This window comes from Ursus americanus, chromosome 1 (assembly GCF_024610735.1).
Source record: "Ursus americanus isolate L20-20 chromosome 1, mUrsAme1.1.p, whole genome shotgun sequence".
NCBI classification, from domain to species: Eukaryota; Metazoa; Chordata; class Mammalia; order Carnivora; family Ursidae; genus Ursus; species Ursus americanus.
Genome location: NC_142127.1, coordinates 20,365,844 through 20,381,446, shown reverse-complemented (window position 1 = coordinate 20,381,446; position 15,603 = coordinate 20,365,844). Strand labels below are relative to the sequence as shown.

General features: G+C 35.3%; 2 protein-coding genes across 21 annotated transcripts in view; one reads left to right on the top strand and one right to left on the bottom strand.

Moving 5' to 3' along the window:
• LOC123782474 (uncharacterized) overlaps nucleotides 1-15,603 on the top strand; it is a 604,024-nt gene that overhangs the window by 190,556 nt on the left and 397,865 nt on the right. The gene's annotated exons all lie outside the window — the stretch shown is intronic.
• The window catches only part of HNMT (histamine N-methyltransferase), a 56,378-nt gene that overhangs the window by 17,110 nt on the left and 23,665 nt on the right, over nucleotides 1-15,603 (bottom strand). For both annotated transcript variants that reach the window (XM_045782690.2, XM_045782683.2), the window contains exons 3-5: nucleotides 5,560-5,667; nucleotides 4,250-4,380; nucleotides 1,807-1,900 (exon numbers count right to left, since the gene is read on the bottom strand). In XM_045782690.2, the coding sequence (XP_045638646.2) occupies nucleotides 1,807-1,900; nucleotides 4,250-4,380; nucleotides 5,560-5,667 (333 nt within the window). The remainder of the gene's footprint in view (nucleotides 1-1,806; nucleotides 1,901-4,249; nucleotides 4,381-5,559; nucleotides 5,668-15,603) is intronic.

Here is a 15,603-nt window from a genome sequence, read left to right as displayed (position 1 = left end):
TCTTTGGGATACCTGTCTCCCACGCTGAGTACAGTAATGAAGAGTTGTTTACTGCATACAGAAAAAGTTAGCAAAATATTTCCGCCATCAAACTATATTGACTGAATAACTTTTGACTCAAAATACTTAAGAAAAAGCTAACTGATATTTGAGTCTTTACTCCCTTTCTTTGATATTTCCCTGTGAATGTATACATAGTACATATGAACCACATACATGCATTGAGGCAATGTAATGTAGCTGTGATTATCTAGAAATAGCCCTTGAATAAACTAAGACTCATAGACCAAGTTCACACAGCTAGGAAGTGCCTCGGCATTCTTGCTGCATGTATCACTATATATTTCACTGCGCTTGTTTTGGTTTGCACATTTCTTGATGCCAATAAATCATGGATTGTATTAATGTAATTCATGACAAAGCCAGCAGAATACTGTATTTATAAGGTTACTTAGTTCTCAGTTGTTTGTAGACTGCTCATGCCACTTTCTAAACCTTAGGCTGGCTTTTTCCTACTGGGAGAAATACTCCCAAAGAAAACTGCTTTCTGACACTGAAATACTTAACTTCTGAAAATATTTAAGAATAAACCAAATATAAATAAGAGTGGATCTTCTATTGATATGAAATATATCCTAAAATCAAACATACATGGCTTCTGGATGAATTATTTCTATCAGTAACACTTTTTCTTTGTTATTAATACAGATTATCAAGAATAGACTGCCCTCATTGGTGACAGCTAAGTTTTCTTTTGCATTCCTAAATGTAGTACAATGGCTTTGCCCAAGTGTCTTAATTTAGACAGAGGTTAGTAGGAAGTATCCAGTTTACATAAGCCATTCTAATTGGGAAGACAGAACTCTCCCACATAAATAAGTATTTTTAATTAACCAGAGATAAAAATAGTATATCAAAATGTTCCTTGGGGAAGAAGCTGTATACAGGAACTCTCATTTGCAAAACTCTGACACAAGTTCAAACCTAGAATTATAAGCAACAACCCTGTTTGCCATCCTTAAAGTCATTCCTCATATTTAAGAATTGATGAATTTTGTGACATATGGTTTTGAGTATAGGGTCTGGTATAAGCTTAGGAAGATAGAGACTTTAGTATATCCAGAATCAATTTGCCTAGCACTGTGTAGACAATCCACGAAGATTGCTAAATGAAAGAAGTAATGAATTAATGAACTCAACAATGTCAGTGTTTCATTTATTAATATGTTATATACTGGAAGCAACATGACATGATCAAATGCTCTCTTTGGAAAATAAGACAGTAACACAAAACAAAACAAGTGAACAATTTTTGCAGTTATTTGAGAAAATCTACCACGAACAATATTGATAATGGCTCTAGAAATGCAAATTAATCTAATATGAAGGCATCCCAAATATTCAAACCTTTATTTATGTATTAATAAACATCACAGAAGGAAAGGAGACATTCAAGAAACAAAAAGGAGGCAAATAGAAATATTTGTTATTTTAGGTCTCATTAAAAAAATTCCTATTAGTGGTATTTGTTCTATGTTATATAATAAAGAATTTATATATAGACAACAATGACAAGTTTTCCCAAGAGAAAGGAGTAAATAGACATTTTATTCCACTAGACCCCTTAAATTGATAGCTGTTGTGAAGGAATTCCCTAATACTGTGTTAATTAATTAACTACAATCAGAAGCCAAGTCAAGAATGTCATAATGAAGACAAAATATAGCAGCTGCTTTCAAACACATATACCCATGCACATATGCACTACTACTGTTTTAAAATTCAGGGTGAATGTAAATAATTTACCTGACACAAGAATAATGAGCATCTTAGCGTTGGTAGCTAAGAGAGTATGGAAGAATTTCAGGGTAGCTGGGATATCTTTTACATAATACAGCATCTAGAATGAAGGAAAAGAGAAATCAGACGCTTTTCTATGTCAATGGCTTTGTTACTTGGGCTAGATACTCATTAGAAAGTTTGATTTTCAAGTTGAGAGTTTTACTCAACAAAACACTTTAAGAATTTAAAAATTAAAGATGTTATATGGAGAAAGAAAGTAATAATGTGATAAAATATTTAGGAAGAGGGAAAACTATGGTATTTGCTCAATTACAGCCAAATAATATTAAATTTTCTCTTTCTGGCTTCAATAACAGAGACATTTATAGCTGGAGATACTTCGTCTCCACTCCACATCAGGGCATTGATGCTATGCTTACTCTATATTTTGTGAATCGTAGTTCTTCTGGGAGAAGATGGTGCTGGCACCATAAAAACAGACCCCATTTCATGGAACGTTGCTTTAAAATTAAGCCCTTTGCACTAGCTTTACCATATGCTCACAGATGCTTTTTTTAAATCACAGGAAATATGGCAGGCTCTGATGTTGACAGATTCTCTAGGAAAATGGACTGAATAAAGCATGAGGTTACATGCTTGGCCACAAGGTGGTAGGGGTCAACCCACCCCTTTTTAATAACTCTGGACCATCTCTGGTGAACTGCAGGGAGAGTCCTTTCCACTCAACACAGGTGGAGCTTAGAATTATACACTGGCAGGGCTTGCATCCCTGGAATCTACCCCCACAGATACTTACTTCTTATGTTGCATCTCCATCTCTCTTGGACAAGAATTTAATACTCTGTGTAGATGCCCATGATAGAATTTATTGCATAAAGCAAACACAACTTAAACTATGCCCCTCTCACATGAATGAATGAAATAAAATGGAGTTGCACATGGCCTATGCTGCTTCAGGGCCATATTTAGTATCATGTCACTCCATGCTGTTCATGAAAGGGATAGATACTGAGATACATAATCTGTAAGATGGCTAACAGTCTATGATGGCTAAAAAGAGGAGGCGGGCCATAACAGATGCTCTGAAATATGATCTAATAGATACTGAGATTCTCTGAAGTTGACCGTGAACATTAGGTTGAAAGAATGTCATGAGAGTGTTAAAACTATAAGGAAAAATGAAGAGACAAAGACATAACAGGAGAAAAATGTATAGAGACAGGGAAGAGAGAGAAATAGAATAGTAATGCAGAGGAAGCAGAGTTGTTCTAAGAAAGAAGGAAGATGCATGGAAATTTTGAGAGAAATAGGAGATCCAGAGCACAAGTGGAGGGACTGGTTTTTGATAAAACGGGGGTTTTGTAACAAAATGAAAGAAAGAGATGGGGATACAGATGCAGCTGTGTTTATAAATTTGGAGGGTGAAAGATGACGTTCTATCTGATGATTTCTCTTTCTGCTCTACAGTAGGAAGTGAGGTCATCAGCTGGGAATGAGTGGTGGTGGAGGGGTTACAGGAAGTGTAAGGAGAGAGAGGGAGGTTTGTAACAGTTATATGACGAGGGAGGAAATCAAGTCTAACAGAGAAACATTATAGGCTTGATGGACAATTTAAGTACTCTCTTATAGGTAAATGCTTTTGTCAGCTAGGAGAGCAAGAGATGTAGGATTGCTTGGATATACTAACGTTAGAGTCATTTCTTCCTTATAAGTTTATTTCTTTGGGATGACGGCACTTGTGGACTGTAGAAAGATATCTCTTACTGTTAATAGTGATATTTCTAAAATACACATTTTCAAATGTTAGATAACACCCAAACTCTATACACCCATATGCTATCCAGAAATATCAGTGATTCTCATAAATCCATCCCCATAACATCTAATGAATGGTCATCCCCTTTCCAAGAAACTCCCTAGTGTATTTCTAAGAAATATACTATCAGTGCGGGATCATGGAAATAAATTCCTACTGAATGACTGACTGATATAAGTAAACTTTATCAACTTAAGCAATGATCTAACCTGCCCCTTCTGTCACATGTACACTAGCCAGGTCATCACAGAAGGGAAAAGAAAGGAATCAGAAAAACTCTGGGACATTGGTCCCTCCAGACCATTAGAGCTGTGCTAGGATATGTCACGCCCTACTGTCCTCAAAACTATCTATGAACTTCCAATCCTACAAAAATTAATTAAGCCAACATTGAAAAAAATCAGTAACTGAAGGTGTTTGCGTATAAAAAACTGGCTTTTGGGATGTTACAGAGAATCTCTCAGTATTATCAACATCTTTATCCTCAATTTGGACAGATAATGTTCACTTGTAAAATCAGAAATCAGATTTTCATTTTTCTTCCTAAAGGTACAATATTAGGCATTCTTCATACGTACTTCTGAAAAAAAATCTCCTTTCTGAGAATATATAACAATAAATATTTCTTACCTGAATCATATGAATAAAGTCCCACTTCTGAAATTCTTTTTTCTCTATGATTCTATTTTGATATTCAGATGATGTCTCCTTATGCCAAGCAAACTTTATGTTCTCGAGGTTTGATGTCTTGGCTACAAGCTCTAAAATACAGAAAAGAGATGGCACACCATCAATTTTAATTGCAAATGCAGAATCCATTTCCATTTCGAATTTTAATGCAATCAATGTTATATACATAACAGATATAAAGCACATTTTTCTTTTTTATGTAGCTCTGGAAGACCAGAGAGTTCATCCTGATTTTTTTTCTAGTATTAAATGAAATTAGAGATGAAAGAAAGAGTCAATAAGAAATAATTATGAGAACCCTGATCAGACATTGGTTACATTATCTCAGGATTAATGGGGAATCAACTGGTGAATTTTATCAGTGGGGAAAAAAATGATATGATTCTGTAACCCAGGAGTCAGCAGACCATGGCTCATGGACCATATCTGGCCCACCACCTATTTCTAAATAGACTGCAAGCTAAAGACATATACTATTGCACTTCCTGACTTTATGCCTGTATTTCATAACTCATGTTGTTAGACTTTTACATGGTTGAAAAAAATCAAAAGAACATTTTGTGATATGTGAAAATGATATAAAAGTCAAACTTTAGTGTTTATAAATAAACTTTTATTGGAACATATGAACACTCGGTTTATCAGCCTTATCTATGGCTGCATTGGTGCTACAATAGGGAGAGGTGATTAGTTGCGAGAGAGATCATGTGGCCTAAAAAATATTTATAGTGTGTGTTTTTTCAGAGAAATTTGCTGACTCCTGCTATAATCCATTAAACACAAACACTTTAAGAGCAAGGATTCTGTTTAAATATTTCTGAATGAATTAATGATTCTGTCTCTAAGAATAAACATCAAAAATAACAGTTGATGACCAGGAAATAGAGGAATCAGAAAAAAAAGAAAGAAAGAAAGAAAGAAAGAAAGAAAGAAAGAAAGAAAGAAAGAAAGAAAGAAAGAAAGAAAGAAAGAAAAGAAAAGAAAAGAAAGAGAAAGAAAGAAAGAAAGAAAGAAAGAAAGAAAGAAAGAAAGAAAGAAAGAAAGAAAGAAAGAAATCTAATTATTCATTGTTCATATTTCTGAGGTGTTAGTCATGTATGCCAAGAAAACAAATTAAATATGTTCTTTTCCCAATAAACGTACAAAGAACATACCACAGTAACTATGTTGTTAATGATTGAGGGGACAAATTTGGGATGAAAAGCCTTTCAGGATAGGATTTGACATAGAGCACCATGGGTTACAGGTACCTTTGTACTTGGCAATTTGCTCAGCACTTGGCTCAACAACTTCATTGTTGATATGAATTCCCGGATATTGAATCTGCACTTTGGAAAGAATTTGAAGATCAATTTCACCTAGAAGACAATCATATGGAACATATAATGTAAGTCCAGAAAGAAATGATTAAGAATAATTTGAAGTAGTGTATCATCTGTCTTACTTGCACTAGGAAAACCCAACATAAATAAAGAATAATGCTCAACTGTCGTCCTGCCACATTGTTTATGATGTAGAACAGCTAGGTTGTAAGTAGGAATAATAATGTAACTTGAGGAGAGCTATGATTGCTATTCCTTACTTCATTCATATAAACTTTGTTTATTATCTATTACCATATTATGTTAAATCTAAGATCCCGTTGATTATAGGACTCAGTCAACTCTACTTTTTGTATCGCTAGATCAGAAAAAAACAATGTCGATTATAATTTTAAGATCCCATCAACTGAAAGATGTATCCCAAATTCAGAGATGTTAAAATATGGGGGGGAAAACACCTGAGAATTGATAAACTACATTAGGCCAGAAGCATATAAAAATATGTCAGAAGAAAAATATGTTAGGTACCAAAAAAAGATACAAAAAGATGTCAGGCATCCACTTTCAAATACACCGTGGTTTAGTGGAAGACACAGGCATGGAAGGAACCCTGTCGAGTTGGGCCACGGTGGGAAGAAGAAAGGAGACAGTAAGGAAAAGGATAGTTGAAGAGGTCAGAGAAATGGAATGCCTTATGGAGGGAGACCACTTCTGAGCTCTGTGTTACAGGGTAAGTGGAAGTTAGCTCAGATACTTCTGGGAAAATGAGGAATTGCAGGTAGATAGGACAGCAAGGTAGAGACATGAAGTCAGGGAACAGACTGGTATATGTGGACTACTGGAACTTCAGAATTTTGGAATATTTGACAAGGTAGGGCAAAACATGATTCTAGTGATGTAAATGTAAAGGAGGTTATGGCAGAATAGATATGTATTCATTAGTTCATGCGTCAAAATTTAATTGCATACTATGTATCTGACACTGCACTAGGCTCTAGCAAATGATAGGAAGAACTCAAAGATACCTGCCCCTGATGAAAATTTAGCCTATAATTGATTGAGTGAGAGAGATGGTGATAAGTTTGATGGACTTGAGTTCCAAACCTGTCTTCTCCACTTACTAGGTGTATATAACTTTCAGCAATTTGCTTTACCTCTCCAAGCCGTATTTTCCTCATCAGAAAAATAGCAATAATGATAGTATGTAATTTATTAATTGTGAGGGTTCAGTGAGGTGATGCATATAAAACTCAGTGTAAAATAGACACCCAATAAATAGTAGCTGTTCATTAGTTTTACTGTTATCGTTGAGTGCCTCTCTTTGAAAATATCTCCTCTGTCCCTATTGCTGATGCCTCCAACTCAAGTTCTGCACTTTTATTCTCTAAAGGTTATGATATTGACCTTTACTAAAATATACCTATGTGCTGGCAAGACTAGCCTATGAAAATGATGTTAGTCTTTAACATTTTGGTATAAATGACATTAACAGAACCTCTACAAGGTTAGATATGGCAGGCAACAAAAGCATAAGTCATAAGACTAGATGGTCTGGAAGAAAGGAAATAAGGAAGATAAATCAGGAACAAAAAGATGCTAGACTAGGAAAAAGGGCAGTCAAACAGCACCATGAGAGCCCCAAGTCCTGGTTATAGGAGCTGGTGGGGGTTGGGAGGGGAAGGAGTGAGAAGGAAGCTGAAATGAAGAATAAAGGAGTCTATGTGACAATTTTCTGGCCTCACCAACATGAAACCTTTTATACCTTCTATAATAACTCTAGCTGCCACTCATTGGCCACCTACTATTTATCAAACACTGTGCTCAGCACTTTACTTGGATCATCTCACTCAATCCTGACCACAAAGTTATCACAAACTCCACAACATTATCCCCAACCAGATAAGGTAATTAAAGTAATTTGACATTCAGTAGATATTAATATGCCTAAAGTATTTGTTCTTCTAACTACTTCATACTAAGAAATAGGAAGATACCAAATACTAAAGGGCATAAGAAGTTTCTTTTTTCCTTCTTTGCAGTAACTGTTTTTGAATGATTAAAAAAAATAATAATTACTAGGGCAAAAGGCTGATAAGAAAATCTGTGGACTGATGAGAAATAGATTCCAGCTTGCCCCAAAGTGCCAGAGGCCAGAAATTCTCTTCTTGCCTCTACCAACCTAGATATACACATTTTAAGAGAGAGAGAAAGTGCCTGAGCAGGGAGGGGAGGGACAGAAAGAGAGGGACAGAGAGAATCTTAAGCAGGCTCCATGCCCAGCTGAGAGCCCAATCTGGGGCTGGAACTCACAACCCTAGATTCATGACCAAGAGTCAGACACTTAACTGACTGAGCCACCCAGGCACCGTCCAACCTAGCCATATATTTTAAACAAAGTCATTATTTCTGAGGATCCCAAATCCAACATTTTGAAACTCAGAAGGTTGCCATAATCTTCCCCTTGGGGCTTAATGAGCTCTTCTTCTCCTAAGATGGACCCCAACATTTTGGATCTGCCCAACTGGCAGAATGTATCTAGCACATACCCAGGGTATATTCCTATATTGTTATTTTCCCAACCAGCAGAATGTTCTACCACAGTGAACCAGCCAGTCCCTCTTTTTAGGGCAATGATGGAGAGCACAATATTAGAATAGGTTTACCTAACAACCACTGGACTGTGAGTCTATTGTGGACATAAACTCTCTGTGCATTCTCTGCTGGATCCCTAGCAGAAATGAATGAACAACAAAAGGAGATAATAAAACTATTTCATCAGGAATTAGCACATAAAATCCATTTCCATCTTCATAAGTTGAGTAACCACACTTCCTATTTGCCGGGGACAGTTCTACATTTTGGTCATTGTGCTGATGTCCCATCTGGTTTTATTCTTGTCCTAACATTTTTTTTTTAATTTTTAACCAAATATTATTATTAGAATTTTATTTTTGTGAATAGTTTTTTTAAATAACTATTTTATAAATTGACCAATATAATAAAAACCTGTTCAATAAATAAATATATTTTTTAAATTATAATTTTAATTCTTTATCCACTCCCTACAACTCTCACTCTTTTTTAAAAAAAAGATTTGTTTATTTTAGGGAGAGAGAGAGATAAAGAGAGTGGGGGGAAGGGCAGAGGGAGAGGAAGAGAGAGAATCCTCAAGCAGACTCCCCACTGAGTGTGGAGCCTGACACGGGGCTCAATCCCAGGAGCCAGATCATTACCTAAGCCAAAATCAAGAGTCCGACACTCAACTCACTGATCCATCCAGGTGCCCCTACAGCTCTCACTCTTAAAAGTATTCTGGGTTTGACAATAAATAATGCCACCATGCTTATGATACACTTATTCTCTGTGCTATGTTCATTATTTATAACGGACTGTATTATTTCTTATTATAATAGATGATTCATAGATAGATGTAGAGATCACCCAAAATATAATACATTCCTACATAGTTTACTTTCTAGCGTCCCTCAGAAATAGGAGACATGCATTTAAAAAAACGATTTATGTAAACATCTTCCTCAACAAAAAGAGAGTAATGAAGAGGTAGTTCAGATGTTCTATAGTATTATGTCCTATGGTTTAGCCTAAACACTTAGCATTTAGTTGTAAATATATTTTTTAATACATTACCTATAGTGTTCACTATCTATCCAGTCTCCCGAGCTTTGCTCCTTCCTTCTTTCTCCTTCTCTAGCCATGTGTAAATTTTCCTGCTAAATGTTTCTTTACTTTTTTCCATACTTATAAGCAATCCTTGTTCAGTCCCAAATTATCTATGTCTTGGAATTCTGCAAAAATACCTTAAAAATTCACCCAATCTTTGCTGAACTTTGTGTCCCCCAAAGCCATCATTACAACAATCATTCAAAACTCTAAGCTAATCAAGCCCATTGCTTCCCTCTTAAAACCTTCTGACTAATCAACTATATAAAATCCAAGTTCTTAAACTGAGTGTAGACCACCCAGCCTGCTTCCTATTCTAATCTCTCACAGCTTCATATTTTGAAATTTTTGGCTACAGGAACCTTGAATTTTTTACAATTTTACCCTTCTTTCTCTCCCACTGCCCTCCACATACACCATGCTCTTCTCTCCTTTTTGTCTTCTGGCAGGAACCCTCTCCCCTCACTTCCCTACATCATCTAACTCCAACATCTTGAACTCTTCTACAAATGACTAATTACCTTGCTAGTCTCTCCCACAGAGCCTAGAAGTGGCATCAAAATCCTTCAGACAGAAACTACCCATCAATTGACTGGATTTGGCAATATAGATAAAATCTTGTGTTCCCTGATCTAAATTATTGCTTTACTTCACTTATTTTATCCACTAGCAAAGACTTGATTCCAATGAGTTTGTTAAAAAGTATAGGATTCTAAAATGCTAGATTGAACAACTTGATCATCAATCACTGAAAAGCATGTGAGGGGTTATCTGACCTGTAGTACCATGAGCCAGCAAGAAGGAAGGAAGGAAGGAAGGAAGGAAGGAAGGAAGGAAGGAAGGAAGGAAGGAAGGAAGGAAGGAAGGAGAGAGAGAGAAAGAAAGAGAGAGAGAAAGAAAGAAAAAGAAAGAAAGAAAGAAAGAAAGAAAGAAAGAAAGAAAGAGAAAGAAAGAAAGAAAGAAAGAAAGAAAGAAAGAAAGAAAGAAAGAAAGAAAGAAAGAAAGAAAGAAAGAAAAGGGAGGGAGAGGAGGAAGGGAGGGAGGGAGGGAGGAAGAGCAAAAGGAGAAAGAAAGAAAAAAAGAAAAGAAAAGAAAAGAAAAAAAGAAAAAGAAAGAAAGAAAGAAAGAAAGAAAGAAAGAAAGAAAGAAAGAAAGAAAGAAAGAAAAAAGAAAGAAAAAGAAAAGGGAGGGAGAGGAGGGAGGGAGGGGGGGAGGAAGGAAGGAAGGAAGGAAGGAAGGAAGGAAGGAAGGAAGGAAGGAAGGAAAAAGAAAAGAGACTATTTGTTCTTCCCTAACTGAATCCTCCTGAGTAGGAGCTATAACATTATGAATGTGTTCCACTATCAGACATTAAGCTCCCTATAAATGCTTTTAGAGAGCACACAAGCCAAATTAATATGCCAAAAAAATGTGAGAAAGTAGATTAGAAATGAATCAATCAAATAATTCAGAAATTCTCGGCAAATTCAGAGGTAAACAAAAGAAATGTGGAAGCCAGCACTTTTATTGTGCATTGCACAGCCTCCTGGGAATCCTAACTTTGAGATCCAAGAAAACATTTAAGGGGAAGAAGGCAATACATGTTTATCTCAAAGTCAGTCTCTTTTTACATATGATCTCTTATTAGGCATTGCTTGATCATAATTCTGACAATTGTAGACTACTTGTTTAAAATAACAATCTAAGCCTTCAGCTACATAAATGCCAACAGTTGTTTGGGTTAACTAAAGCCTTATTATGTGTTTCCACTTAAAGGTTTGGAATAAAATCTGCAGTTTCCTTGACAAATGGAAACATTACAATGAATAAACAACTCTATTTCAATATACTATCCTTCTTTTGGAGTCTGGGCATTTTATGATTATGTAACTGATTTTCTCAGTTGGTTAAAATGTGAAACTTGAGCAAAGCTGAGAAAATCCAATGTGTACTTCGTTTCAATACACCGTGCTTAAAAATATATGCACCAGTTTACAATCATTGGTTATCTCAGGTGGTGGAATTATAGATTATTTTTCATTCTCCCCACCTTTTTTTTTTTAACCTTTCATTCCTGTGATTTTTTCATTCCAGAATTAGAAATCTGTACCTCCCACTCACCTTCATCCATTTTGCCCATACCCCCAAACCCCTCCCCTCAGCAACCACCAGTTTGTTCTCTATATATAGAAGACTGTTTCTGCTTCACTTGTTTATTTTGGTTTCGTTTGGATTCTATTTATAAGTGAAATCAAATGGTATTTCTCTTTCTCTGACTTATTTCACTTGGCATAAGCCACATTGTTGCAAATGGCAATATTTTATTCTTTTTTATTGCTAAGTAATATTCCTGTGTGTGTGTGTGTGTGTGTGTGTGTGTGTGGACACCAAATCTTTATTCGTTCCTCAATTGATAGAGACATAGTTTGCTTCCAAATCTTCACTACTATAAATAATGCTGCAATGAACACAGGGAGGCATATAGCTTTTCAAGTTAGTGTTTTTGTTTTCTTTGGGTAAATACCCAGAAGTGTAATTACTGGACTATGTGATATTTCTATTTTTAATTTTTTGAGGAAGCTCCATACTGTTTCCCACAGTGGCTGCGCCAATTTACATGCCCACCAACAGTGCATGAAGGTTCTTTTTCTCCACATCTTGGCCCACTGTTATTCCTTGTCTTTTTGATACTGGCCATCCTGACAGGTGTGAGGTGATATCTCATTATGGTCTTGATTTTCATTTCCCTGATGACTAGTGATGTTGAGCATCTTTCTATGTGCTTGTTAACCATCTGTATGTCTTCTCTGGAAAATTATCTATTCAGATCCTCTGCCCATTTTTAATTGGGTTATTTGGTTTTTCTGGTGTTGAGTTAGGAGTGCTTTATATATTTTGGATACTGACCACTCATCATATATAGGATTTCCAAATACCTTGTCCCATTCAGTAGGTTGCCTTTTTGTTTTGTTGATTGTTTCTTTCACTGTGCAAAAGCTTTTTGTTTTGGTATAGTCACAGTAGTTAATTTTTGCTTTTGTTTCCCTTGCCTGAGGAGACAGATCCAGAAAAACGTTTCTAAGGCCAATGTCAAAGAGATTACTGACAATGTTTTGTTCTAGGAGTTTTAGGATTTCAGGTGTCACATTTAGGCCTTTAATCCATTTTGAATTTAATTTTGCATATGGTGTAATACGGTGGGTCATGTTTTGTATGAAGCTATCCAGTCTTCCCAGAATCATTTACTTAAGAGACTGTCTTTTCCCCATTGTATATTCTTGCCTCCTTTGTTGTAGATTAATTGACCATATGAGTGTAGGTTTATTTCTGGGCTCTCTACTCTGCTCCATTGATCTATGTGTCTATTTTTGTGCCAGTACCATACTGTTTAGATCACTGTGCTTTGTAATATAACTCAAGGTCCAGAATTGTGATGCCTCCAAGTTTTGCTTTTCTTTTTCAAGCTTGCTTTGGCTATTTGGGATCTTTTGTGGTTCCGTCCAAATTTTAGAATTGTTTGTTCTAGTTGTTTGAAAAATGCTATTGGTATTCTGATAGGGATTGCATTAACTGTGTAGATTGCTTTGGGTCCTATGGACATTTTAACAATATTTGTTCTTCCAACCCATGAGCAAGGAATGTCTTTCTATTTCTTTATATTGTCTTCAATTTTCTTTCATCAAGGTTTTATAGTTTTCAGAGTATAATTCTTTTACGTCTTTGGTTAGGTTTATTCCTAGATATCTTTTTATATTTGATGTAATTGTAAATGGGATTTTCTTAATTTCTCTTTCTGTTGCTTCATTATTATGTATAGAAATGCAACAGATTTTTGTACATTGATTTTGTATCCTGCAACTTTACTGAATTCATTTATCAGTTCTAGTGGTTTTTTGGTGGAGTCTTCAGGGTTTTCTTATTTATTTATTTATTTATTTATTTATTTATTTATTTTTTATATAATAAAAAAATCATTAAAATAAAAAAAAAATAAAAAATCTATAGAGAGTATCATGTCACTTACAAATTGTGAAAGTTTTACTTCTTCCTTGCTGATTTGGATGCCTTTTATTTCTCTTTGTTTTCTCATTGCTGTGGCTAGGAATTCTAGTACTATGTTAAATAAAAGTGGTTGGGGGCTCCTGGGTGGCACAGCGGTTGGACGTCTGCCTTTGGCTCAGGGCATGATCCCGGCGTTATGGGATCGAGCCCCACATGAGGCTCCTCCTCTGGGAGCCTGCTTCTTCCTCTCCCACTCCCCCTGCTTGTGTTCCCTCTCTCGCTGGCTGTCTCTATCTCTGTCGAATAAATAAATAAAATCTTTTAAAAATAAATAAATAAATAAATAAATAAAATAAAAGTGGTTGGAGTGGACATCCTTTTCTTATTCCTGACCTTAGAGGAAAAACTGAGGATGATGTTAGCTGTGGGGTTTTCATATAAGGCCTTTATTATGTTGAGGTGTGTTCCCTCTAAACCTACTTTATGGAGGGTTTTATAATGGATGGATATTATACTTTGTTAAATGCTTTTTCTGTATCTATTGAAATAATCATATGGTTTTTATCTTTTCTTTTATTATCACATTGATTGATTTGCAAATACTAGACCATCCTTGCCTCCCAGGAATAAATTACACTTGATAGTGGTGAATGATTTTTTTAATGTATTGTTGGATTCTGTTTGCTAGTATTTTGTTGAGGATTTTTGCATCTATGTTCACCAGGGATATTGGCCTGTAGTTCTCCCTTGTAGTGTTGTCTTTATCTGGTTTTGGTATCAGGGTAGTGTTGGCCTCATTGAATGAATTTGGAAGGTTTCCTTCCTTTTTTTTTTTTCTTTAATAGTTTGAGAAGAATAGGTATTAACTCTTTAGATGTTTGGTAGAGTTGACCTGTGAGGCCATCTGGCCTAGACTTCTGTTTGTTGGCAGTTTTTTGATTACTGATTCCATTCCTTTGCTGGTTATTGGCCTGTTCAAATTTTCTATTTCTTCTTTTTTTTTTTCTTTTTTTGGTTTTGGTAGTTTATATGTTTCTAGGAATTTATCCATTTCTTGTAGGTTGTCCAATATGTCGGCATATAGTTTTTCATATTATTCTCTTACAGTTGTTTGTATTTCTTGGTGTTAGTCGTTATTTCTCTAGGAATTTATCCATTTCTTGTAGGTTGTCCAATATGTCGGCATATAGTTTTTCATATTATTCTCTTACAGTTGTTTGTATTTCTTGGTGTTAGTCGTTATTTCTCCTTTCTTGTTTGTGATTTTATTTATTTGAGTCATTTCTCTTTTTTTCTTCATTAAGTTTGGTGAGGAGTTGATCAATTTTATTGAGTTTTTTTCGAAGAAGCAGCTCCTGGTTTCACTTGCCTGTGCTGTTGTGTTTTTAGTTTCTATATCATTTATCTATGCTCTGATATTTATTATTTCCTTCCTTCTACTGGTTTTAGGTTTTGTTTGTTGTTCTTTTTCTTGCTCCTTCTGCAGTTAGGTTATTTGTTTGAAATTTTTCTTTCTTCTTGAGGTCTGCCTGTATTGCCATAAACTTCTAAGAATTGCTTTTGCTGCATCCCAAAGGTTTTGGACTGTCATGTTTTCATTTTCATTTGTTTCCATGTACTTTTTTATTTCTTCTTTGATTTCCTGGTTGACATATTCATTATTTAGTAGCATATTATTTAATTTCCATGTATTTGTGATCTTTCCAAATTTTTTCTTGTGGTTGACTTCTAGTTTCGTAGTGTTGTGGTCAGAAAAAAATGCATTGGATGACTTGATCTTGAATTTTTTGAGGTTTCTTTTGTAGCCTAATATGTGATCTCTTCTGGAGAATATTCCATGTGAACTAGAAAATAATGTGTATTCTGCTGTTTTAGGAGGGAATGTCCTGAATATCTGTTAAATCCATCTGTTCCAGTGTGTCATTCAAAACCATTGTTTCCTTGTTGATATTCTGTTTAGATGATGTGTCCATTGGTGTAAGTGGGGTATTAAAGTCCCCTACTATTTTTGTCTTATTATCAATTTGTTCCTATGTATTTGTTATTAACTGTTTTATGTAGATGGGTGCTCCTATATTGGGTGCATATTTACAATTGTTAATCTTTTTGTTGGATTGTTCTCTTTATTATTATATAGTGTCTTTGTCTCTTGTTAGAGTCTTTGCTTGCAAGTCTAATTTGTCCAATATAATTATTACTACTCTGGCTTTCTTTTTGACATCCATTTGCATGATAAATCCCCTCATTTTCAATCTGTGGGTGTCTTTAGGTCTAAAGTGAGGCTCTTAAAGGCAGCATATAGATGGATCC